The sequence below is a fragment of the Rana temporaria genome, chromosome 8 (assembly GCF_905171775.1).
Source record: "Rana temporaria chromosome 8, aRanTem1.1, whole genome shotgun sequence".
NCBI lineage: Eukaryota > Metazoa > Chordata > Amphibia > Anura > Ranidae > Rana > Rana temporaria.
Window position 1 is genome coordinate 168,844,590 of NC_053496.1, and position 26,670 is coordinate 168,871,259.

Genomic DNA, 26,670 nt, shown 5'->3' on the forward strand with positions numbered 1-26,670 from the left:
TCGACGCGGGAACGACGGCCATACTTTAGACAGCAATACGCTTGCTGACTAAAGTTAGGGCACCAAAAAAAAAACTTTGCGACGGGAAACTAGATTAGCGGCGACGTAGCGAACGCGAAAATCCGTCGTGGATCCGCCGTAACTCCTAATTTGCATACCCGACGCTGGTTTACGACGCAAACTCCACCCATCGGCGGCCGCGGTACTGCATCCTAAGATCCGACAGTGTAAAACAATTACACCTGTCGGATCTAAGGGCTAACTATGCGTAACTGATTCTATGAATCAGTCGCATTGATAGAAACAGAGATACGACGGCGTATCTGGAGAAACGCCGTCGTATCTCATTTGTGAATCTGGCCCTTTGTTTTCTATGTACAGGAATCTCTTATTTCTTATGGGACCCAAGATGGGTGTAAAAGGAGGACTTTTTTGAGAACCCTTTCCCACACTCCGAACATACATATGTCTTATCTCCTGTATGGACTTTCTCGTGTCTGATAAGATTTGATTTAATGGAAAAACATCTCCCGCACTCCGCACATGAATACGGCTTCTCCCCCGTGTGAACTTTCTTATGTGTCAAAAGGGTTGACTTAAGGGAAAAACTTTTACCGCATTCCGCGCACGAATACGGCTTCTCCCCTGAGTGAACCTTTTCGTGCGCATCAAGGGATGACTTGTGTGAAAAACACCTCCCACACTCTAAACACGAATAATGCTTGACCCCCTTGTGAACATTTTCATGACTGGTTAGCGTTGATTTATGGGAAAAACGCTTCCCGCATTCCGAACAGGAATATGGCTTTTCGGCCGCGTGGATCATCTGATGCGCAATGAGGTTTGGCCTGTGAGAAAACCGCCTGGCGCAATCGGAACAGGAAAATGGCTTCTCCCCAGTGTGAATTTTCTTGTGCTTAAAAAGAGAGGAATTAAAAGCAAAACATTTGCCGCATTCAGAACAGGAATACGGCTTTGCCCCGGTGTGAACTTTTTCGTGAGTGGTGAGAGCCGACTTATGGGAAAAACTTTTCCCGCACTCTGAACAAGAGAACGGCTTCTCCCCTGTGTGAGTCATCTGATGTCCCAAAAGGTTTTGCCTATTGGAAAAACACTTCCCGCACTCGGGACATGAATACGGCTTCTCTCCCGTGTGGGTCATCTGATGTCCAATAAGATGCTGCTTGTGGGAAAAGCTTCTCCCGCACTCTAGACACGAAAATGGCTTCTCCCCAGTGTGAACTCTCTTGTGCTTAATAAGAGATGAACTAAAAGAGAAACATTTTCCACACTCTGTACACGAGTACGGCTTCTCCCCCGTGTGAATGCTCTGATGTTGGGTCAGTATCCATTTTTCAGTAAAAGATTTCCCACATTCCTGGCATACAAATGGCTGCTTTTTCAAGTGAGTTTTCTGGTGTCTCGTCAGCTGCTGTTTCAGAGAAAACAGTTTCCCGCACTCAGAGCATGAATATGGCTTCTCGCTGTCGTGAGTCCTCTGGTGGGTGATGAGTTTAGCTCTCTGCAAAAAACGTTCTCCGCACTCCGAACAGGAAAATGCTCCACCCAAAGGATCTGCTGTATGAAAGAGATAAAAATATATTAAGCCCAATTCCAGGTTGAGCACCCCCCTCTTCCCTGTTTTTACTCCCCCCCCCCCTCATGTGTTTTTCTGTATACATACCATTTATTCTGATGGCCAGATTCAGAGAGGTTTACGCCGGCGTATCAGTAGATACGCCGTCGTAACTCTGAATCTGCGCCGTCCTAAATTTAAGTGTATTCTCAAATTGAGATGCACTTAAATCTAGTTGAGATACGACAGCGGGCGCCGTCGTATCTTAGCTGTCTATTTAGGCCAGCCGCTAGGGGCGTGTATGCTGATTTACTCCTAGAATGCGTAAATCAGCGAGATACATCTATTCACGAACGTACGCTTGCCCGTCGCAGTAAAGATACGCCGTTTATGTAAGGCGTTTTCAGGCGTAAAGTTAGTCCAACAAAAAGCTGGCCTAGCCAATGTTAAGTATGGACGTCGGTCCTGCGTCGAACTTTGAAATGTTTACGTAAGTCGTCCGTGAATGGGGCTGGGCGTCATTTACGTTCACGTCGAAACCAATAAGTCTTTGCGGCGTAATTTGGTGCATGCGCACTGGGATATTTCCACGGACGGCGCATGCGCCGTTCGTAAAAAACGTCAATCATGTCGGGTCACGATTCATTAGCATTAAACACGCCCACCTCTTCACAATTTGAATTAGGCGCGCTTAGGCCGGCACATTTATGCTACGCCGCCGTAACCTAGGACGCAAGTGCTTTGTGAATACAGCACTTGCCTCTCTAACTTACGGCGGCGTAGCGTATATGCGATACTCTACGCCTGCCTAACGTTAGGCTCTCATACCTGAATCTAGCTATGAGATTTATTCTGACCTGTAAGTCACAAGAGTGCACTTAGTTCTGCACTCTGACTCTGAGTTTCAGACCAACAGCGGGCTAAAAGCTTGCCATCAGCTGATGTCACAGAGCGGTCCAGGCTCCACAGGGGTCCGGACAATAATGTTGGGTTCCACCCAGATGTCTGACCAGCAGCTGGCTCAGCCTCTGTGTGCCAGGGATAGCCTGAGCCAGCCGCTCCTGTCCCCTCTACTGCCCGGCGCGCCAGTGAACAAAGCAAATATTCCATACAATTCACATATGTGACCTCTACCTCCGAGAAATACAGATGTAGCCTATGGGGAACAAAGAGGTCTGTAATCTATATAAAAGGTACATTCCAAAAAGCATAAATATAGAGCAAGTCTTTACAGTACCAGATTAAAGCGGATGTGCCACTAAAAAAAAATATTAAAAGCCAGCAGCTACAAATACTGCAGCTGCTGACTTTTAATATTAGGACACTTACCTGTCCTGGAGTCCAGCGACGTCCGCAGCATAGGACGAGCGATCGCTCGTCTCTCTGCTGCTCCCCCCGCCATCCTCAGTGAGGGAACCAGGAAGTGAAGCGCTCCAGCTTCACTACCCGGTTCCCTACGGCGCATGCGCGAGTTGCACTGCGCCGCTGATTGGCTCCCGCTGTGCTCTGGGAGCCGAGTGTTCCCAGAGCACAACGGGAGGTGACGTCATGCCCGGAGAAAACCCGAAGCTGTGTGGCCGGAAGTGGGTGCAAATACCTGTCTTTAGACAGGTATCTGCACCCCCCTCCCCCCTGAAAGGTGTCAAATGTGACACCGGAGGGGGGAGAGGGTTCCGATCAGCGTGAGTTCCACTTTAGGGTGGAGCTCCGCTTTAATATGCAAGACGTTACAGGTGCCCCCAATAAGAATACCAGTGGTAAGACTAGAGGTCTCCTCTTCGGTCCTTAAAAAGTGGAGTTCCACCCAAAAATGGAACTTCCGCTTTAAGGGAAGGTGACCCCCTGACATGACACATTTGCCATGTAATTTTTTGGGGGAAGGGGGGGGGGAGCGAAAACCCTTTTTTTAAAGAGGGTCTAAAAAGGGGCTCTGTGGCGCCGGAAGGAAGTTCACCTCTCCCCCTTCCCTCTCTAAAATCACCTGGGACACGTCACAGGTCCCAGATGATTGCCTGGCCAGACGCAGTGCGTGAAGCCACAGCCGGGCGCCCACAGTAGTGATGCCGGCGCCGCTGAGAGGAGGGGAAGAGGAGTGGGGCTTCGTGCCCCCGCATCGCTGGACCCTGGAACAGGTAAGTGTCCGATTGTTAAAAGTCAGCAGCTGCAGTATGTGTAACTGCTGACTTTAAAAAAAAAAAAAAATTTAAGTGGGAACTCCGCTTTAATGTGATGTAGCAAGTTTGTAACATACACATACACAAACTGCGGTTTGCAATCAAGAATGACTTGCTACTTTAATGTAAAAATAACACGGATTCCAGAGGCAGCCTCAGGGCCAGTTCCCACCATGAATCGTACAGGAACGCGCTGCGCATTCCTGTCTGATTCATATGCGATCCGGGTGCTGTGCAATTTCAGCCCATACATTTGAATGGGCTTAAAGAGGAAGTAAGCCCTCCGTTCAAAAACGAAAATAAAATAAAATCCTGCAAGACAAAGGCATAATCAGCTAGTATGCTATGCATACTAGCTGATTATGTTTTACTTACCTACGATCGAAGCCCCCGCAGTGGTCCATGTCTCCCCCTCCGGCTGCCGACATGTTGTCCTGGAGTGACTTGCGGCTCCGGCCCTGTGATTGGCCGGAGCCCCGATGACGTCGCTCCCGTGCGGCAACGGCACAGTACAACTGAAGCACATAGTGCCATTGCACTAAGTGCGCATGTGCCGCATGATGTTGGCACATGCAAATACAGGGATATCTCCTAAACCGTGCAGGTTTAAGAGATATCCCTGTTAGCTACAGGTAAGCCTTAATATAGGCTTACCTGTAACATTATGTTGTAAACAAGGTTTTACAACCACTTTTAAATCACGCCAGATCGCAGGATGCACTACTTTACACAACTTCTGTAGCATGCGATCTGTGTGTTTGCAACCTGCGTTTGGGGTGTTATCATTGCACTGATACCTGCTGCAGATCGCAAGTGCAGTGCGTTTTGAACGCAGGGTGGAAAACGCGCACAGAATCCAGGTTTCCCGCACCGCATTCTGGTGTGAACTGGCCCCAAGACCTCATTCTTCCACACGTCTCAACTACAAATAACTTGCTCCAGGGAGTTGTACTCCTCAGATTTGGAATAAGGTGACCAAGGATACAGGTGCCAGCCCAGGGACGGACAGATACCGTATTTTCCGGCGTATAAGACGACTTTTTTACCTTAAAAGTCGGGGGTCGTCTTATACGCCGCTAACCTAATATGCTTACCTTATTCGTGACATGCAGATCGCGGCCGTCCATTTTTCAAAAGCCGCGCCTCCTCTTTCTGCTGTTCCATGATAGGCGGAACAGGACCGAGACCGAGGACGAGAGGGCATCCGTGATAGGCGGAACACTGAACAGTGTCTCCTGGGAAGCTGAGTGTTCCGCCTATCACGGAACAGCAGAAAGAGGAGGTGCAGGTTTTGAAAAATGGACGGCCGCGGTCTGCATGTCACAGATAAGGTAAGCAGGGACACACTGAGGCATGTAATTGGGCACACAGTGAGGCATGTAGTGGCGCACAGTGAGGCATGTAATGGGGGCACAGCGAGGCATGTAATGATGGCGCAGTGAGGCATGTAATGGGGGCACAGTGAGGCATGTAATGGGGGCACAGTGAGGCATGTAATGGGGGCACAGTGAGGCATGTAATGGGGGCACAGTGAGGCATGTAATGGGGGCACAGTGAGGCATGTAGTGGGGGCACAGTGAGGCATGTAGTGGGGGCACAGTGAGGTGAACAGTGTCTCCTGGGAAGCCGAGTGTTCCGCCTATCACGGAACAGCAGAAAGAGGAGGTGTGGCTTTTGAAAAATGGACGGCCGCGGTCTGCATGTCACAGATAAGGTAAGCAGGGACACACTGAGGCATGTAATTGGGCACAGTGAGGCATGTAGTGGTGGCACAGTCTGGCATGTAATGGTGGCACAGTGAGGTGAACAGTGTCTCCTGGGAAGCCGAGTGTTCCGCCTATCACGGAACAGCAGAAAGAGGAGGTGTGGCTTTTGAAAAATGGACGGCCGCGGTCTGCATGTCACAGATAAGGTAAGCAGGGACACACTGAGGCATGTAATTGGGCACAGTGAGGCATGTAATGGTGGCACAGTGAGGCATGTAATGGTGGCACAGTGAGGCATGTAATGGTGGCACAGTGAGGCATGTAATGGTGGCACAGTGAGGCATGTAATGGTGGCACAGTGAGGCATGTAATGGTGGCACAGTGAGGCATGTAATGGTGGCACAGTCTGGAATGTAATGGTGGCACAGTGAGGCGAGGCATGACTAGTAGGAAGGGGGTCGTCTTATACGGTGAGTATATCCCAAAACCAACATTTTAGCTGGAAAATTAGGGGGTCGTCTTTTATACGCCGGAAAATACGGTACTTACCTTATTTAGCTGATTCACATCTGCTTGGTTATGGCCACATAATTCTAATACACACGATCGGAAATTCCGACGGAATGCTGGCTCAAACTTGTGTTGCATACACACGGTCACACAAATCTTGTCGGAAATTCCGACCGTCAAGAACGCGGTGACGTACAACACTACGACGAGCCGAGAAAAATGAAGAAGTTCAATAGGCAGTTTGGTCTCTTCTGCTTGATTCTGAGCATGCGTGTTTTTTTTGCACATCGGAATTGCATACAGACGAACGGAATTTACGATAGGAACTTTTTCCGTCGGAAAAATAGAGAACCCGCTCTCAATCTTTTGTGGACGGGAATTTCCGACAGCAAAAGTCCGATGGAGCATACACACGGAATTCGGAATTTCCGAACAAAAGCTCACATCGGACTTTTCTTGTCAGAATTTGATCGTGTGTACGGAGCATAACAGATGGAAATCATTTTCTTTTTTTTTTTTTTTTAAAAGAAGATTCCTTGCATGAAAAAGGGGAATCTGGGACTCTCCTCTGTATTTAGGGCCATATTCTCAGAAGAGTTACAATGGAGTATCTCATGAAACTCCGTCGTATCTCTCTTTTTTGACCCGTGTATCTATGCGAGTGATTCCTAGAATCATTTTCGCATAGATACGCTGAAGATCCGACTGTCGGATCTTAAATGTAATTCGCCGCCAGCCGCTAGGTGGCGTTTACGTTCAGGTCTCATTTGTTTATGCAAATGAGCCTGATACGCCGATTCCCCAACGAAATCGCGTCACCATCGCTTACGTCGTTTGCGTAAGGTTACCCCTGCTATATATGGGGTAACCTTACGCCAATCCCACCTATGCCATGTTAAGTATGGCGTCGGGTCCGCGTCGTCTTTTCCCGTCGGGTACGTCGTTTTCGTAAGTCGCTCTTGAATACGACTTTACGTCAATGACGCACACGTCAGCGTCATTGACGTTTTCCGCCGAGAACTGGAGCATGCGCACTGGGCTATTTTTAGCCCGGCGCATTTCGCAGTTCGATCGGAACGGGGGCGCGCTTAATTTAAATATAAGCCGCCCCCTTTGAAATACGCGGGGATACGCCGGGCCATTTACACCACGCCGCCGCAAACTACGGAGCAAGTGCTTGGCACTTGCTCCATTAAGTTGCGGCGGCGTAGTGTAAATAGCTTACGCGAGGCCGCCGCAGATTATTGGAGAATCTGGCCCTTAGTGTTTCTCACCTGTGCTGATCCCTGGACGGATTTCATCATCATCACCCATCGTATACGACTCTTCTGCTTCCTCTTTAACTTCAACTTTAACAATATTGTCATCCTGAATAGCACAATGTTTAAAAAAGGTGAATGTTTTGTTTGTGCGGGAAGAAAAAGAAAATGATAGCACAACAACCACATACTTGTCAGATGTGGTGACAGTACATAATATTATATGTAGGCTGAGGCTCTAGTGTTGGCACACGGAAGGGCAGCTCCATAGATCCCTGCCAGGGAAAGAAGCCACAGTGGTCACGTGATCATAAACCCTGCCTCCCGGCATCTAAAACCTCTTAGGCCTTTGTACACACGAGGGGACATGTCCGCTCGGAGATTTCGGTCTGATGGTTGTACACACTATCAAACCGAAATCCGTGCGGACAGGACGCGGCGACGTGCGCGGCCCTGGAAGGTCAATGCTTCCACGCATGCGTCTAATCACTTTGACGCATGCGAGGGCTTTCGGCCGAGCGGACATGTCCGGTAAGTTGTACAGACGACCGAACATGTCTGACGGACAGGCTTCCAGCGGACATGTTTCTTAGCATGCTAAGAAACATTTGTCCGCTGGAAACCTGTCCGATCCGCCGGAAAACTGTCCGGTCGGACGTACACACGACCGAACATGTCCGCGGAAACTGGTCCGCTGGTCGGCAAGTGGTTAAGCCGATTTGCACCTATACAAATATTACAATAAAAAAAAATCTGAATAAATTAAGTGTGTTGTTCCTTTTTATGTTAAAAAAAAAAATATGTTCGATTCTTAAAGCGGTGGTTCCCCCTAAAACTAATTTCTAACAATAGATTTGTAAGACCCGTTACACTGCGGGTAGGCTGGCTTTTTTTTTTTTTTTTTCGTACATACCGAGATCTCCCCGTCTCGTCCCTAGGCGGTGGGCGGAACTAGTTGATTGACGTTCCTCGGAGGGGCGCGTACGTGACGTCACGACTTTCCGAAAGAAGCCGAACGTCGCTGCGCATGCGCCATATAGAGTCGGCTCTATACGGCGCATGCGCAGCGACGTTCGGCTTCTTTCGGAAAGTCGTGACGTCACGTACGCGCCCCTCCGAGGAACGTCAATCAACTAGGAACGCCCACCGACAAGGAACGAGACGGGGAGATATCGGTATGTACTAAAAAAAAAAAAAAGCCAGCCTACCCGCAGTGTAACGGGTCTTACGAATCTATTGTTAGCAATGTGTTTTAGGGGGAACCACCCCTTTAACCACTTAAGGACCGCCTCCTGCAGATATATGTCGGCAGAATGGCACGACAGGGCACAAGCACGTACAGGTACGTCCTCTTTAAGTGCCCAGCTGTGGGTCGCGGGTGCGCCCCCGTGCCCTGGTCCGAAGCTCCGCGGCCGCGATCGCCGCCGGAGTCCTGCGATCGGTCCCCGGAGCTGAAGAACGGAGAGATCTGTGTGTAAACACGGCTTCCCCGTTCTTCACAGTGGCAGCTTCATTGATTGTGTGTTCCCTGATATAGGGAAGCAAAATCAATGACGTCACAAGTCCAGCCCCGCCCCCCCTACAGTTAGAAACACATATGAGGTCACACATAACCCCTACAGCGCCCCTTAGTGGTTAACTCCCAAACTGCAATTGTCATTTTCACAGTAAACAATGCATTTTTATAGCATTTATTGCTGTGAATATGACAATGGTGTGTCCGCCATAATGTCGCAGTCACGAAAAAAAAAAAAAAAACGCTGATCATTAGTAGTAAAACATTTTTTTTTTATAAAACTACCTCCTATTTTGTAAACGCTATAAACCAAATCGATAAACGCTTATTGTGATTTTTTTTTTACCAAAAAGAATACATATCGGCCTAAACTGAGGAAAAAATCGTTTTTTTTATATATTTTTGGCGGATATTTTTTTATAGCAAAAAGTAAAAAACATTGCATTTTTTTCAAAATTGTCGCTCTATTTTTGTTTATAGCGCAAAAACTAAAAACCGCAGAGGTGATCAAATACCGGCAAAAGAAAGCTCTATTTGTGGGAAAAATAGGACGCCAATTTTGTTTGGGAGCCACGTCGCACGACCGCGCAATTGTCAGTTAAAACTACGCAGTGCCGAATCGCAAAAACTGGCCAGGTCCTTTACCTGCATAAAGGTCCGGGTCTTAAGTGGTTAAAACGGGTACTTATTTTATCAAAGTACAGTAAGTTCACATTCAGGTGAAGCACCTACTTGGTCATCTTGTGAGCTTTTATAGTCTTCGCCTTCAGAATCCGAGAAATATAAAGGACTGACACTTCCCTCTACTGAATGTTCATGACTTGGAGCCCCTGTAAGAAAAATACACGGAGCTAAAGATTCTGTCCCTATGCATAAAAAATAAGCTAGTGCATTGTTGGTTCACTTACCTGTTTCTTCGTTTTCCCTTCTAAACGTTTTTTTTTCTTTGTCCGAATTTCTCACTTCCTGTAAGCTTGCCCCCATCATCCGAGCCATTCTGGCTGGGGGTTGGTCAGCGTGCTCGCCCCCTCCCTTGGGACTACATGCCTGCGGGGTGACGCAGTGAACGTTCACAGTGGGGCAGATTCAGATAGAGATACGCCGGCGTATCTCTGAGTTCCGTCGGTCGGATCTATGCGACTGATTCATAGAATCAGGTTCCGCATAGATCTCCCTTAGATCCGACAGGTGTAAGTGACTTACACCAGTCGGATCTTAGGCTGCAATCTCCCGCCGGCCGCTAGGTGGCGCTTTGTTTTTTTACGCGACGAATATGCAAATTCCGATTTCCGCCGATTCAGAAACGAACGCCCGTCCGTCACTTTTTTTTTGCGTTCGGCTTTTTCCGGCGGATAGTTACCCCTGCTATATGCGGGGTATCCTATGTTAAGTATGGCCGTCGTTCCCGCGCCGAGTTTTGAAATTTTTACGTCGATTGCGTAAGTCGTTCGCGAATACGGCCGGACGTAATTTACGTTAAAGTCGAAACCAATGACGTCCTAGCGACGTCATTTGGAGCATGCGCACTGGGAAAAATCACGGCCGGCGCATGCGCAGTACGATCGGCGCGGGGACGCGCCTGATTTAAATAATACACTCCCCCTAGCCCTGGAATTTGAATTCCGCCGGGGGATTTACGATCCGCCGGCGCAACTTTTGAGGTAAGTGCTTTCTGAATACAGCACTTGCCTCAAAAAACTGCGCTGGCGGATCGTAAATAAGATAGATTACGCGGATCTAAAGATCTGCTGATCTATCTGAATCTGCCCCAGTGTCTCCCCGCAGGGATGTAGTCTGAAGGGAGGGGGCGAGAAGCTGACTAACCCCCAGCCAGAACGGCTCAGATGATGGGGGCAAGCTTACGGAGGAGGAACAGGAAGTGAGGAATTCAGACAAAGAAAAAAAAACCCATTTAAAAGGGAAATCGAAGGAAAAGGTAAGTGAACCAACAATGCACGAGCTTAAAGGGGTTGTAAAGGCTCGTCTTTTATTTTCTATATAGGTTCCTTTAAGCTCGTGCATTGTTGGTTCACTTACCTTTTCCTTTTATTTCCCTTCTAAATCCTCAGTAAGCTTTCCACCATCATCCGAGCGGTGGAAAGTCATTTAGAACAGCTTACTGAGGAGGAAACAGGAAGTGAGAAATTCAGACAAAGAAAACAAAGAAAAAAAACATTTAGAAGGGAAAATCGAAGGAAAGGTAAGTGAACCAACAATGCACTGGCTTAAAGGAACCTATTTAGAAAATAAAAAACGAACCTTTAGAACCCCTTTAACCACTTGAGACCCGCGCTATTGACAAAAGACGTCAACAGCGCGGCTCTTAAGTGCCAAGTGGACGTCTTTGGACGTCTTTTTAAAAGCATTACCCGCGCGCGCCACTGGGTGTCGCGCAGCGGGTAAACACTGCCCGGCGCATCGCTGAAGAGCCGATGCGTGTGCCTGGCGGCCGCGATGTCCGCCGGGTACACGCGATCGTCGGTAACACAGCAGGGACGTGGAGCTCTGTGTGTAATGATGAGGTGTAAACACAGAGCTCCACGTGCTGTGAGGGAGAGAGGAGACCGATCTGTGTCCCTTGTACATAGAGACACAGCATCGGTCACCTCCCCCAGTCACCCCCCTCCCCCCACACAGTTAGAACACACTTAGGATACACATTTAACCCCTTCCTCACCCCCTAGTGTTAACCCCTCCCATGCCAGTCACATTTATACAGTAATTAGTGCATTTTTATAGCACTGATCGCTGTATAAATGTGAATGGCGCCAAATTTGTGACAAAAGTGTCCGATGTGTCCGCCATAATGTCACAGTCCCAATAAAAATCGCAGATCGCCGCCATTACTAGTATAAAAAAAAATAATAAAAAATAATAATAATTCTGTCCCCTATTTTGTAGGCGCTATAACTTTTGCGCAAAAAAAACAGTCGCTTATTGCGATTTTTTTTTTTTTACAAAGATACGTCGAAAAATACGTATCGGCCTTAACTGAGGAAAAAAAATAGTTTTTTAAAAAAAAAAAAAATTGGGATATTTATTATAGCAACAAGTAAAAAATATATATATTTTTTTTAAATTGTCGCTCTTTTTTTGTTTATAGCGCAAAAAATAAAAACCGCAGAGGTGATCAAATACCACCAAAATAAAGCTCTATTTGTGGGGGAAAAAAGGACGCCAATTTTGTTTCGGAGCCACGTCGCACGACCGCGCAAATGTCAGTTAAAGCGACGCAGTGCCGGAAGCTGAAATTTCGTCTGGGAACGAAGGGGCTTTATGTGCCCAGTAAGCAAGTGGTTAATGCATTCTATGCACTAATTTAAAAAACCTTCTGTGTGCAGCAGCCCCCTAATACTTACCTGAGCCCCATCTCTCTCCAGCGATGTCCATGAGTGTCTTAGCCATTCGGGACTCTCCTCCTAGTTGGCTGAGACACAGCAGCGGTGCCATTGGCTTCCACGTCTGTCAATCAAAGTCACTTAGCCAATCAGAAGAGAGAGGGGTGGGGTCGGGGCTCCGTGTCGGTTTGGACTCAGGGAGCTATGGCTGGGTTCAGGTGACCCCCATAGCAAGCTGCTTGCTGTGTGGTCACTCGACAGGAGTGAGGGGCCAGGAGCAGCAAAGAGGGACCCAAGAAGAGGAGGATCCAGGCTGTTCTGTGCAAAACCAACTTCACAAGGCTTAATCACTTTAAGCAGGAGAACTGTACAGAAACAATGTATAAGGATAATCTATGTATCTCTCCTGTGCTTAGTGTTAATTACTCACCTGTGCTGATCTCTATAGGATCTTCCTCCTCTTTAATCCTCACACGTCCTTCTTCCTCCTTCCCAGCTTTGGCCTCTGTCTGAGGGTCTCTGGTGTCTCCGGGGTCTGTGAATAAAGATGAGAGTGAAGCCCCCTGTACTGAGATGTATGAGAGACCCCAGAGAGTGTGTGTAGTTACATAGTTAGTCAGGTTGAAAAAAAAGACAAAAGTTCATCCAGTCCAACCACAAAAAAATTAAAAATAAACAAACAAAATAAAACCCCCAGCTCTGCTGATCCCCCATTCAGTAGTAACCCCCAGCTCTGCTGATCCTTTGGTTTTCAGATCCTCCTAGTCACGTCTCTTGGCTGGTAACACACAATGATATTCTGTGAGGAGGAGAGCCGGAGTCTAATAGAGGCTGATGGCTCCTGACTCCCCCACTGGGCACATACGGGGCCAGATTCTCGTACATCGAGCTCTCCCGGTTCCTCAGCTGCGGGGACCGATCGCGGGACTCCAGCAGCGGTCGGGTCCGCGAGTCCCGCGGCCACAGAGCTTCGGACCGGGTCGCATGCACGCGCGACCCCACGGCTGGGCTTAAAGAAGCCATGTACATGGATGTGCCCAGCCATGCCATTCTGCCGATGTATATCGGCGTGAATGGGTCCTTAAGTGGTTAACACAACACAACGCAGGTCAATGAGTGTAAAACACAGTTCAACGCAAGTAAAGAAGTTTGCTTTGCGATTTATTTTGTCCCAAGCACCCATACCAGCGGCCATCTTTGAGAGATTGGAGAGTGAGGAAGAGAGGATTCTGTGCAGAGCAGGTGCTTTCTAGCCAGCATTATTGAGGTCGATGAGTTTGTTACCCATGTTTAGGCAAGCAAAATCCTCTTCAACCCCCAGCAAAAAGATTACAAGGAGAATAGTAAAGTGGCCTGTGGCTAGCACAATCACAATGATTAGGGCTGTTGTGCTGGACACCCTGTTTACCAAGCGCAGCACCCTCTAGTGTGCTGGAATAGTTTAGCTGTAAAGTAGAAACATTTGGCTTGGCTGAGAGCCAGGCCTGAGTTGAAGGTGGGTGAGAGTTGAGTGACTTAGCGTGGCTGGATGACTCATCAAGCAGCTTCTCTGGTAACTCCCCCTGCTCTCTGGAACCTTGGAGAAGCTTCCAGAAGTAAAGGGTGGCGTCTAGGAGGCTTGGGGTATTGAAAAGCGCCCAAACCATTCCCCAGCAAGTGGGCTGGCAGGGCATGGGCACCTCTTAACCACTTAAGACCCGGAACCTTTAGGCAGCTAAAGGACCCAGCCAGGTTTTGCGATTCGGCACTGCGTCGCTTTAACTGACAATTGCGCGGTCGTGTGACGTAGCTCCCAAACAAAATTGGCGTCCTTTTTTCCCCACAAATAGAGCTTTCTTTTGGTGGTATTTGATCACCCCTGCGGTTTTTATTTTTTTGCGCTATAAACAAAAATAGAGCGACAGTTTTGAAAAAAAATGCAATATTTTTTACATTTTCTATAATAAATATCCCCCAAAAAATATATAAAACATTATTTTTTTCCTCAGTTTAGGCCGATACGTATTCTTCTACCTATTTTTGGTAAAAAAAAAAATAAAAAAAAAAAAAATCGCAATAAGCGTTTATCCATTGGTTTGCGCAAAATTTATAGCATTTACAAAAAAGGGGATAGTTTTATTTCATTTTTATTAATTCTTTTTTTTTTTTTTACTACTAATGGCGGCAATCAGCGATTTTTTTCGTGACTGCGACATTATGGCGGACACTTCGGACAATTTTGACACATTTTTGGGACCATTGTCATTTTCACAGCAAAAAATGCATTTAAAATGCATTGTTTATTGTGAAAATGACAGTTGCAGTTTGGGAGTTAACCACAAGGGGCGCTGAAGGGGTTATGTATGACCCAATATGTGTTTCTAACTGTAGGGGGGTGTGGCTGTAGGTGTGACATCATCGATTGTGTATCCCTATAAAAGGGATCACACGATCGATGACGCCACCACAGTGAAGAACGGGGAAGCTGTGTTTACACAATGTGCAATTTAGCGCACTGCACGTCCTTTTTTTTTGTTTTGGTTTGTACTAGCTTTATTTTTCAGTGTACAAAACGTCCAATTCAGTCACTGCAATGGCGGGTGGTGCGATGCGTTGCACTGCGATTCGGGGCCGCTGCACCACGATAAAATACAGCATATCTACATTTTAGTGCAGCGCTAGGCTGCATTTCAGTGTGAATGGGACGCAATTGTTTCCTGTGTGTCCCTGCAGGTAACAGACGTTTTACCATGTGGTAAAAACGTTTGTAACCGCAGACAATGTGAATGGGCCCTTAAAACGCACGTAAAATTGATTGAAACTTACATCCATTTTCCCTGCATTTTACTGCAAGTCAGTGTGACTTCAGCCTGATGCCGCGTACACACGATCGGAAATTCCCACCAGAAAACCGTAGTGTTTCTTTATCGTTACATCACGGGACACAGAGCGGCATTCATTACTATATGGGTTATATGGAGTACCTTCAGGTGATGGACACTGGCAATCTCAAACAGGAAATGCCCCTCCCTATATAACCCCCTCCCATAGGAGGAGTACCTCAGTTTTTACGCCAGTGTCTTAGGTGTTAGTCATGGTTTAGCTTGCCTTCGCATCCTTGGGATTAGGTGAGCTAACCGGTTCTGTCCAAAGGCCTCAGTGCTAAAGTGGTCAGTAACCGGGCCCCAAACCCTTGGGGTATAGCCCATAATGCTTTTCTTTTTAGAGAGCTGGACCCTGGGCCCAGAACTTAGAAACCTTTGGGTGCCTAATGTTTTTCTGTTGCCAGAGTGCTATATGGGCCCAGGACAGTGGATCCTTCATAGGAACCCAGGGCCTGAAGGTCTAGACATCCCCACCGAGATGGGGGAAGATTGGGCCTCTTGCTTGGCAAAGTCCTGCGGCATGGAGCAGGTAAGTGAGGGGAAACTTGCGGAACTTGGTTCTTAGCAGGTTTTTTCTGGGGGGTCACAGGGGACATGCCTAAAGTTATGCGCTGCATCTGGCAAACTAGTCACATATCATAAAGATAGGATGGCTCTATATGTATTATTCCCCATAATATGTGACCTCCCTTGTAGTGTTGGAAAAGCATTGAGTGGGGCCTGTGTGATATAAAACTATATGTGTGTGTCAGAGAGCTGTGCTTACCTGCAAGCCTCCAGGCGATGCTCCATTCAGTCTTCCTCCTCAGAGCCTGCAGGCAAAACGCTGACCTCCTCGTGGTTCCAGGCTGCAGGCTGCAGTTTGCTGGAGCTGAGAGGTCCCTTCCCCCCAACCCCCCCCCTGTCGGCGGGCGCGCGCGCGGCGCGCGTTCACGTATTATAGGCGCAATTGGCGCCGTTTAGCTGGGGGGGAAGGGCGGGTCAGTAGCTTAAGGAAGGGGCGGCCTTTCCTTGTTTGTTCCATACAGCTCATTCAATACTTTGGAACTGGGGAGGAAAGAGCACGGGGCGCCGAGGACACACAGTGGCCAGAAAGAATATTGCAGTCTTCAGAAGACTGTTTTCAAGCCTAGGAATAGGCTGTTTCTTTTCCATCTCATAGTTTTTTCTTGCAATACTACTCAGGGGGACAGAATGTTTTTTTCTTTCCTGAAAAAGATTTTGAAAAAAAAAAAAAAAAAAAAAAGTCATCTAGGGGAGAGGAAGCATTTTTTATCCCCCAAACAGGTGTTTGGGCAATTAACTATTTATAGTCCCAAGTACCAATAAGCTAGCAGGTGTACCTCGGTATTGTACCATGGCTTCCGGGTCAGAGGGTACAAGAGGTGGGGATTCCCCCAGAGAGTCTGAGGTCTCGGACAATGCTATGCCGCTGCTTTCCCCACAGGGAGCCTTGGGGCCATCGGGATCTGGGGCTGGAGCTGACGCGGGTCAGTCCAACCCTAAGACGGTCACTGACGAGGTATTACTCACCTCTTTAAAAGAGATGGAGATAAGAATGGGAAAAATGATAGCCGCAGCTATGCGGGGCAGTAAACGGAGTAGATCTCCGTCGCCCGAGCGCGGACCCTCAGAAGAGGAGGTCATTTCCTCAGGGGAATTGGACGACCTCTTGGACAAGGACCAAGTAGGTTCAGGGATCGAAGATCCGGATACAGAGGAGTCTGGGGCAGTCTCCCTGAGGGAGAGCTGGTGGATTCAAGGATTAACGGACTTGGTCCATAAGGCATTCAACTTGCCAGTACCAGATCTCCAGGTATCGACGGTTTCAGCTTTGGGCTCACTGAGGGCGCCTCAAAGCAAGGCTGTGTTTCCGATCCATCCTCTATTAGAGGGAGTTTTGTTCCAAGATTGGAACAAGCCAGATAAAATCTTCTTACCACCTAAAAGATTTTCTGTCCTATATCCTATGGAAGATAAATTTTCCAAAAGATGGGCTACTCCTGCAGTGGACGCAGCCATCTCATGTGTTAACAAATCGTTAACATGCCCTGTAGAAAACATACAGGTGTTCAAGGATCCAGTTGATAAACGCTTGGAAGCACTACTTAAGAACTCCTTCACTACTGCAGGGGCAGTAGTACAGCCAGCTGTGGCTGCGATTGGGGTCGCTCAAGCATTATCGGATCAATTTAAGCAGATGCTTAAACTTATTCCTGCCCAGCAGGCAGAAGAATTTTCGGACGTCCCTAAGGCCATATGTTTTACGGTAGACGTAATTAAGGATTCTATCCAGCAAGCGTCACGTTTATCGTTATTCCTTGTCCATATGAGAAGACTCTTATGGTTAAAGAGCTGGGAGGCTGAGCCCCCATGCAAGAAGCTCCTGGTAGGGTTCCCCTTCCATGGAGGACGACTCTTCGGAGAAGACCTAGATAAATACATTCAGACCATTTCAAACGGCAAGAGTACTCTCTTGCCAACTAAGAAGAGGTTGCAGGGGCCTGCGTTTAAACGACAGTATTCCCCTGGGCAGGGGCCCTCTAATGCCAAACAGTATCGACGGCCTCCTGCGAAAGCAAACTTCGGCTTCAACAGCAAGTCACAAGGACAGGCTGCTAGAGGCAGAAGGCAGTGGTTTCGCAAACCAGCAAAACCAGCCCCCAAGTCGACCTTATGAAGGGGCGCCCCCACCCACGAAGGTGGGGGGAAGGCTGCGACTCTTTTCAGAGATTTGGGAAGCCAGCATTCCCGACGAGTGGGTACGGTCTTCCGTGGCCACGGGCTACAAATTAGATTTCCTAAAGTTTCCTCCTCCTCATTTCCAGGAGTCGAGGATTCCAAACGATCCGGAGAAGGGAGCCGCATTAAGATCGGCATTAGATCATCTACTCTCCCAGGAAGTAATAGTAGAGGTACCAGTCCTGGAACAGGGGCTGGGTTTCTACTCCAACCTATTCATCATCCCAAAGTCCAATGGAGATGTCAGGCCAATTTTGGACCTAAAGATGGTAAATGCATACTTAAAGGTCCGCTCATTTCGGATGGAATCCGTGCGGTCAGCAGCTGCCACACTCCAAAAGGACGACTTCATGGCGTCCATAGACATAAAGGATGCCTACCTTCATGTTCCAATTTATCAGCCACATCAAAGATATCTACGCTTCATGGTGGCTTCGCGTCATTTCCAATTCGTGGCGCTTCCCTTCGGGTTGGCTACGGCCCCCCGGGTGTTCACGAAGGTCCTAGCTCCAATCCTAGCCAAGCTAAGGATCCAAGGGGTCACGATCCTAGCATACCTGGACGACCTCCTAGTCATAGACCACTCGTCTCCCGGCTTGGAGCGAGCAGTGGCCCTCGCGGTCCAATACCTCGAGAGGTTCGGCTGGGTCCTAAATCGAGAAAAGTCAGCATTCCAGCCCACAAGGCAGTTGGAATATCTCGGCATGAGATTAGACACAGAACAACAAAGAGTGTTCCTACCTCTGAGGAAGGTCAAAGCCATCAAGGAATTAATCCTACTGGTTCTAAGCAAGAAAGAACCGACTATTCGCCTAAGTATGAGGTTACTAGGCAAGATGGTGGCCACATTCGAGGCGGTACCATACGCCCAGAGCCACACTCGCATCCTACAGGCAGCCATCCTGTCAGCATGGAGCAGAAGGCCACAGGCCTTGGATATCCCGTTGCTGCTCTCATCAAGAGTCCGACAAAGTCTGTGTTGGTGGTTAGACCCTCAGAATCTACTGAAGGGGAAGTCTTTCAGCCCAGTGGCTTGGAAGATAGTGACCACAGACGCCAGCCTGACGGGCTGGGGAGCAATTTTGGATGGTTGCACTCGCCAAGGTACTTGGGCAAAGCCAGAGAAGCAGTTGCCCATCAACATCTTGGAGCTCAGAGCTGCTCGACTAGCCCTCAGGGCTTGGACGTCAAAATTGCAGGGGTTCCCGGTGAAAATTCAATCAGACAATGCCACGCCGTGGCATACATAAATCACCAAGGGGGAACCAGGAGTCAAGCCGCTCAGAGAGAGGTGAGCTTGATTCTCCTATGGGCAGAGGCTCATGTGCCCTGCATATCGGCAATATTCATTCCAGGAGTGGACAATTTTCAGGCGGACTTCTTAAGCCGCCAGACTCTATGGCCGGGGGAATGGTCTCTGCATCCACAAGTCTTTCAAGCACTCTGCCAAAGATGGGGAGTGCCGGACGTGGATATCATGGCATCGAGACTCAACAAGAAGCTAGACAGGTTCATGTCCCGCTCAAGGGATCCGATGGCCTGCGGAACCGATGCGCTGGTTTGCCCTTGGCATCAGTTCAAACTTCTTTATGCGTTTCCCCCGCTCCAGTTACTACCCCGCCTGCTACGCAGGATCCGGGTGGAGCACATACCAGTTATCCTGGTAGCTCCAGCATGGCCCAGAAGGGCATGGTACTCACTAATCCTAAGGATGGTAGTGGGAGACCCTTGGACTCTGCCTCTAAGGCCAGACCTGCTATCGCAAGGTCCGATCCTCCACCCTGCCTTACGGCATCTAAAATTGACGGCCTGGAAGCTGAATCCCTGATTCTCAGGGGTAGAGGTCTGTCTCAGAAAGTAATCTCTACCCTAATCAGAGCCAGGAAACCGGTCTCTAGGGTGATTTATCACAGGGTCTGGAAGGCCTATGTAGGCTGGTGTGAGTCCAAGCTGTGGCTTCCTCGCAAGTTCACCATTGATAGAGTTTTAAGTTTTCTCCAGCTAGGAGTGGATAAAGGATTGGCATTAAGCACAATCAAAGGACAGATTTCTGCTCTGTCAGTGTGGTTTCAGCGGCCGCTGGCCACCCACTCGCTGGTTAAGACCTTCCTTCAAGGGGTCTTACGTATTAAACCTCCAGTTAAATCCCCGCTTTGTCTGTGGGATTTAAATCTTGTTCTGTCAAGTTTACAGAAACAACCGTTTGAGCCGTTGGCTGAAATTCCTTTGGTTTTACTGACAAGGAAGTTAGTATTTTTGGTCGCCATAGTTTCCGCAAGAAGAGTTTCGGAACTGGCGGCCTTATCCTGTAAGGAACCATATCTTATTTTTCATAAGGACAGGGTCGTTCTCCGCCCTCATCCTTCCTTCCTACCGAAGGTTATATCCAGTTTTCATTTGAACCAGGATTTGGTATTACCATCCTTCTTTCCTAAACCTACTTCCAGAAAGGAAGGGTTGCTGCATACCTTGGATATTGTCAGGGCCATGAAGGCCTATCTTAAAGCTACAAAGAAGATCCGGAAAACAGATGTGCTGTTCATATTACCGGATGGGCCCAAGAAGGGGCAGGCAGCTGCAAAATCCACCATTTCTAGGTGGATTAAGCAATTAATCACTCAGGCCTACGGCTTGAAAGGGTTGCCTCCTCCAGTATCATTAAAGGCTCATTCTACTAGGGCCATGGGCGCCTCCTGGGCAGCACACCACCAGATCTCTATGGCTCAAGTTTGCAAGGCGGCAACCTGGTCTTCGGTCCACACGTTTACAAAATTCTACCAGTTGGACGTAAGAAGGAATACTGATACTGCCTTTGGGCAGGCAGTGCTGCAGGCTGCAGTTTGAGACCCTCGGGTTCCCGGGGGCTCCCTTTTGAGTTAAATTTAAAATTTAAGATTATTTTTCTCAACTAAGTTGGATTTATTATGATTTGAGTATACCTCTAAATTAAATCCTTTTGTCTTGGAGATGTTCTCCCTCCCCTCATTGTAAGCATTGCTTTGGGACATCCCATATAGTAATGAATGCCGCTCTGTGTCCCGTGATGTAACGATAAAGAAAAAGAGATTTTTAATACAGCTTACCTGTAAAATCTTTTTCTTGGAGTACATCACGGGACACAGAGCTCCCACCCCTCTTATGGGGACCATTTTGGGAGGCATACTGCTTGCTACAAAACTGAGGTACTCCTCCTATGGGAGGGGGTTATATAGGGAGGGGCATTTCCTGTTTGAGATTGCCAGTGTCCATCACCTGAAGGTACTCCATATAACCCATATAGTAATGAATATGCTGCTCTGTGTCCCGTGATGTACTCCAAGAAAAAGATTTTACAGGTAAGCTGTATTAAAAATCTCTTTTTTTCCGACGGGATGCTGGCTCAAATTTACGCGGTAACACAAATCTTGTCGGAAACTCTCACTGTCAAGAACGCGGTGACGTACAAGACACACGACGAGCCGACGAATGAAGTTCAATAGGCTTTTCTTGTCGGAATTTCCGATCGTGTGTTCGGGGCATTAATGTTTATTACTCACTTGTGCCGATCTCTGGTGGGATTTCATCCTCCTCGCACGGTTCATCACCTCCTTCATCCAGATCTTCTTCAGCTTCCACTTTGACAACAAACAGTCCATCAATGGAATACGTAGGACGGGGACATCTCTCTGGTGGGCTCCCATTACTGGATCCATCTGTAGGAAACGCACACTGACTGAATACATTGAGCTAGATTCAGCATTGCTTTACGTTGGCGTATCTATAGATACGCTGCGTAAGTAGAAAGATGCGCCGTTGTATCTATGCGTGCCATTCTGGGAGCTAGATACGCCTGAATTACAGCTTCCTCTGACCGACGTAAGTGTTAGTACGCCGTCATATCTAGGGTGCATATTTACGCTGGCGGTTAGGGGCGCTTCCGTAGATTTACACATAGAGGGCCAGATTCACAAAAGAGATACGACGGCGTATCTCCTTATACGCCGTCGTATCTCTGAGGTACGATTGTCGTACCCATGCGCCTGATTCATAGAATCAGTTACGCATAGATAGCCCTGAGATCCGACAGGTGTTACACCGTCGGATCTTAGGCTGCAATTCTAGGCCGGCCGCTAGGTGGCGATTCCATTGCGGTCGGTGTAGAATATGCAAATGACTAGTTAGGCCGATTCACGAACGTCCGCTTTGCCCGTCGATCTAAATTTACATAGTTTCCGTAGAGATGCGTCGCGTAAAACTAAGCATGCCCTCTAGGTGGTGTAACCCATGTTAAGTATGGGCGTCGTTCCCGCGTCGAAATTTAAAATTTCACGTCATTTGCGTAAGTCGTCCGTGAATGGCGCTGGACGCCATTTACGTTAACGTCGAAACCAATGACGTCCTTGCGACGTCATTTAGCGCAATGCACGTCGGGTAATTTTACAGACGGAGCATGCGCAGGACGTTCGTCACGGGAACGCGCCTAATTTAAATGGTGCCCGCCCCATTTGAATTAGGCGGGCTTGCGCCAAGCGGATTTACGCTACGCCGCTGCAAGTTTACAGGTAAGTGCTTTGTGAATCAGGCACTTATGCTGTAAACTTGCGGCGGTGTAACGTAAATGGGATACGTTACGCCACGGCTAAGTTACGCAGAAATACGTGAATCTGGCCCAGAATATGTAAATCACCTAGATACGCAGATTCACGAACGTACTTGCGCCCACTACGCTGTTTACGTAAGGCTTACGTCCGGTGTAACGTTACCCCTGCTATATGAGGCGCAGCCAATGTTAAGGTATGGACGTCGGAACAGCCGTCAAATTTTACGACGTTTACGTAAGTGGTATGTGAATGGGGCTGTGCGTAGGTTACGTTCACGTCGAAAGCATTGAGCCGACGTATCTTAGGGAGTATATGCGACGTGACTCTGAGCATGCGCGCGCATGCGTCGTTCGTGAAAACATTTACATGGGGTCACGGCTAATTTGTATACAACACGCCCACTACCATCCACATTTAAATTAGGCGGGCTTCCGCCTGCCTATTTACACTACGCCGGCGCAACGTACGGTGCCAGATCTTGCAGAATACCGTTCTAGGCTCCCTGATTTACGCCGGCGTAGTGCATATGAGATGTGCTACGCCGGCCAAAAGGTACGCCGCTGTACCTGAATCTACCTCATTGTTTCTATGTCTTTATATCAGAGGATGTGTGTCTAGGTGGATCCTCAATACTCTTCTCTCCTTTACAAGAAATGAAAGTCTCCTCTTACCCGGTGATGTGAGGGGCGGCCGCTTCTCCATCCTCTAACAGATCCTTGTGTTCTTCTGAATACTCCCACTCCTCTGTATATCTGTATTTGGAATAAAGCTGGTTTATGATGTATCACTGTAATCAATTGGACATCATCTCACCAAAACCCCCCCTCCCCCTCTAAGGACTAGTGTTGAGCGGAATACGCCATATTCAATTTTGCGCTATAAATCACGAATATATAGATGAATATTCGTGAAATATGCGCTAAAATCGAATATTCGTGATATTTAAAAAAAAAAAATTGCGAAATTTCGCTAATGCGAAATTGATTGCGAAATTTTGACAACTGTGGTAGGAGAACTCTGATTGGCTCTGATGCAAAAGAAGGGCGGAGAAAGTATTCGCGAATATTCGGAAATCGAATATTGGTGATATTTTATCAATTTCGCGAATGCGAAATTGATTGCGAGATTTTGACAACTCTGATTGGCTCTGATGCAAAAGAAGGGCGGAGAAAGTATTTGCGAATATTCGGAAATCGAATATTCGTGATATTTTATCGAAATTTCGCTAATGCGAATGCGAAATTGATGGCGAGATTTTGACAACTGTGGTAGGAGAACTCTGATTGGCTCTGATGCAAAAGAAGGCGGAGAAAGTATTCGCGAATATTCGGAAATCATACCAGCAATGCTTTTAGACGTCGATAGGATGTGATCCGTTTTAAAAATAAATTTGAAAAAATACGAATATTCGGAATAGCGAATTTTGGCTGCGAAATTCGAGTTATTCGCGAATATTCGAATATGCCATATTCGTAACGAATATTCGAAATGCGAATATTCGTGAGCAACACTACTAAGGACCTCTTTGGGACGGCTCCTGTATGGGGAGATGGCCCCATTGATGTTGCACTAAGCAGGCATGACAATGGCCAGATGCCAGTCAATTAGAGCGGAGACTGCGAGCCAGGCCTTCTCGTCCAACTAGGGTTGCCACCTCATCCCTTTAAAACCGAACACATACTAATTACACAGGTTCTGTAGCTGATTAAGGTGGTAATTAAACTCAATTGGTGCCTTTTCTGCATTAAAGCGGTTGTATGCCCGCAAAAAAAACATAAAAATAACATGCAAGGCATAATAAGCTAGTATGTACCGCATACTAACTCATTATTAAATACTTACTTCAGAACGGAGCTCCGGTGTCTTGCCGAAAAAGGTCCCCCGGCGGAAAAGGTCCCCCCTGTACTGCGCAGCCGCGGCGCTTTGTTTTCCGAAAATAGCCGAACATGTAGAGCTGAGCGTCAGATCTAGACGGCGCCTGCGCACACCAAATTGTGCTACACTTCTGACATCCAGGCTCATTTCTTACCATCCCAGTGGCGAGCCGTCTGAGCGAAGCGAGTCTAGAGCTGACTCACGTTCGGCTATTTTCGGAGGCTCAGTTCAGGTTCGTACGTCTGCGCAGTACAGGGGGGGGGGGGCATAATCCGCCGGGGGGACACTCATCGGCAGAACATCGGCATCACCTCCCAGTCACCGCTGAGGGAGCTGACATGTTCTGCGAGTTGCCGGAGCCATTGGGACGTCACTCTTTCCAGCAAGGAGCTCTGATTTTACCGCCGGACCTTCAGAGCGCAGGCGCCGCTGACGTCAGCGGCTGCATGCAAGGTGAATATCTCCTAAACCGTACAGGTTTAGGAGATATTCAATTTACCTACAAGTAAGCCTTATTATAGGCTTACCCAGTGGCGGTGCGTCCATAAAGGGCACACGGGCGCCGCCCCCTCTCTCCTGCCACCTCTCACTCACCATAGATGGATTCAAGCATTGCACGAATCTATCGATGGTCGCCGCTGCCACCCCCTATTTATGTGCCCGACCTTTTTCGGGTGCCGGAATTACGGGGTATTTTTTGGAAGCACCCGATTAGAGCTGTAGGCTCTAATAGGCATCCAAAAAGGTGAAGAGCGGGCGCCATGCGTTGTGTTAGGAAAGCAAATGAATATTTGCTTTCCTAACACTGACCCGCCTCTCAGCCAATCAGGTGCTCGGGTCTGTTACCTGTCACCTGTTTGGCTGAAACGCCGGGCGCTGTGGCTGGACGCCGCCTATCAGGCGTCCAATCATAGCAGAGGATGGGAGAAGTCATTGAGGAGCGTGGAGGACATCGCCGTGACCCACTGCCCCACCGAGACAAGTGCCGGGCGATGCACAGTGGCAGCATTTGATGGGAACAGTAGCTGCAATTGATAGGCAGCAATTGGTGGGCACAGTCGCTATGTTTAATGGCACAGTGCTGGCGATTTATGGGTACAGTGGCTGCGGTTGATGTCCCCCCCCCCCCCCCATCACCTCTCGGGTGCTGCCGCCGCCGCCATTGCGGGTAAGGGAACGCCAGGAACCCTACTGTGCATGCGCGAGTCTCCAATCCTCTCTCCTACTGGCACAGCAGCAGGAGGACGGAGCCCCAGCGTGACGTCAATACCCGTCGCTGAGGCTCCCAGAAGTGGGAAAAGCATACTTCTGAAAGACAGGTATCCTGTCCCCCCCCCCGAAAGGTGCCAAATGTGGCACCGGAGGGGGGAGGAGTACAATGAGCGGAAGTTCCACTTTTGGGTGGAACTCCGCTTTAAGCTTCATGTGTGTGTAAAAGCAGGTGTCCCAATACTTTTGACAATATAGTGTATTTTATTCCTCCTCCACTAGTGCCTTTCTATAACACGCGGGTTGCGGCTTTCCAGGGAGAATACGCGCCCAGCACCATCTTTCCCAGCCGCAGAAGAGTTCACTAACGTTCCAACACATCAGACCGCCTAAGCGTTTCAGTAACAAGGGCAGAAATCCATGTTTCTGCCCCCATATCTAAAAACAGATGAAAAATGTGGCATAGCATGCATCGCGGGTATCAGCCCTACATTTTGCTGCGACGGCAAAACACGCAACGTAAAAACACGCCTGCCTCGGGGTCAAAAATAAGGTACATAAGCTATTTGGTGCGTTTGTCGCATAAAGGGCAGTCTAATTCATGCGGTTGCATGACAAATGCGATTAAAAAAGCACATTGTCGCAAAGGCGTGGATGCAGCCTCAGAGGACTTGCAAGAAGCTGATTTGTGAGGTGACATGTTCCCTCCAATCCACAGAGTGCTGGGACCCCCTTCTCTCCTAAAAAAAAAAGATATATTAACATTAATACCTCCTTCTCGTTGGGGACACGTTTCTCCAACCTCACATCGCTACTGGAAGTTTTGTTTTGTTTTAAAGCTGATCTCCCCTGCTTTCTCCTCCTCTGGTCTCCAACAAAATGGCCGCCGGCCCTCATGCACGGAGGACGCTTCCTCCCTCAAACGGTGTTTCGTCAGATATGGCGACCCGTCGGAATTTGTAACGGAAGTGACGTTCCGTCGCCGCGGAACGTGACTTCCGGAGCATTCTGTGATGGGGAGCAGAATGTGACAACACGCCGTCTTGCTATACCCCGCACTCCTCCATAGTAACAACAACACTAGAATTAAACAACTCAATCACTGTCCAGCCTCTAGTTGCGTCACGGGGACAACCAGGAAGTAGCTGGGCAGCTGTTTATGAGAACAGGAAGTGTCTTCAGTGCAGGAAAGGCGGCGGCCATTTTGTTGTAGCGCGCATAGTTCTAACTAACCACAATTAACATGAGCAAAATAGGGTTTTTGATCAATACGTTTGAATAATATTAAGTTCTTATTGCTTGTTGCTTTACAAAAACAAGA

At 48.2% G+C, this 26,670-nt stretch overlaps 2 protein-coding genes across 8 annotated transcripts in view; both read right to left on the reverse strand.

Moving 5' to 3' along the window:
* The window catches only part of LOC120909855 (zinc finger protein 436-like), an 865,309-nt gene that overhangs the window by 791,657 nt on the left and 46,982 nt on the right, over positions 1-26,670 (reverse strand). The gene's annotated exons all lie outside the window — the stretch shown is intronic.
* LOC120909879 (gastrula zinc finger protein XlCGF26.1-like) lies at positions 295-26,266 on the reverse strand. 3 transcript variants are annotated; one of them, XM_040321655.1, is made up of 7 exons: positions 26,121-26,266; positions 22,937-23,017; positions 21,222-21,377; positions 12,510-12,614; positions 9,474-9,571; positions 7,241-7,334; positions 295-1,575 (listed from the first exon to the last, which is right to left on the reverse strand). In XM_040321655.1, the coding sequence occupies exons 2-7, from the start codon at positions 22,965-22,967 to the stop codon at positions 389-391; spliced, it is 1,671 nt and encodes a 556-aa protein (XP_040177589.1). In that variant the 5' UTR covers positions 22,968-23,017; positions 26,121-26,266; the 3' UTR covers positions 295-388. The 3 variants fall into 3 exon arrangements, with proteins under 3 accessions (XP_040177589.1, XP_040177590.1, XP_040177588.1); XM_040321656.1 differs by having other exon boundaries at positions 295-1,578; positions 12,510-12,605; positions 26,121-26,265; XM_040321654.1 differs by having other exon boundaries at positions 295-1,578; positions 26,121-26,265.

Bases quoted from the DNA above. Each gene is read 5' to 3' on its own strand.
- LOC120909879 (XM_040321654.1), bottom strand. From the start codon at position 22,967: ATGGAGAAGCGGCCGCCCCTCACATCACCGG. The intron at 9,572-12,509 runs GTGAGTAATTAA...TTTTTCTTACAG, and splicing joins TCCTATAGAGATCAGCACAG to GGGCTCCAAGTCATGAACAT. The intron at 1,579-7,240 runs GTGAGAAACACT...TCTTTCATACAG, and splicing joins CCGTCCAGGGATCAGCACAG to CAGATCCTTTGGGTGGAGCA.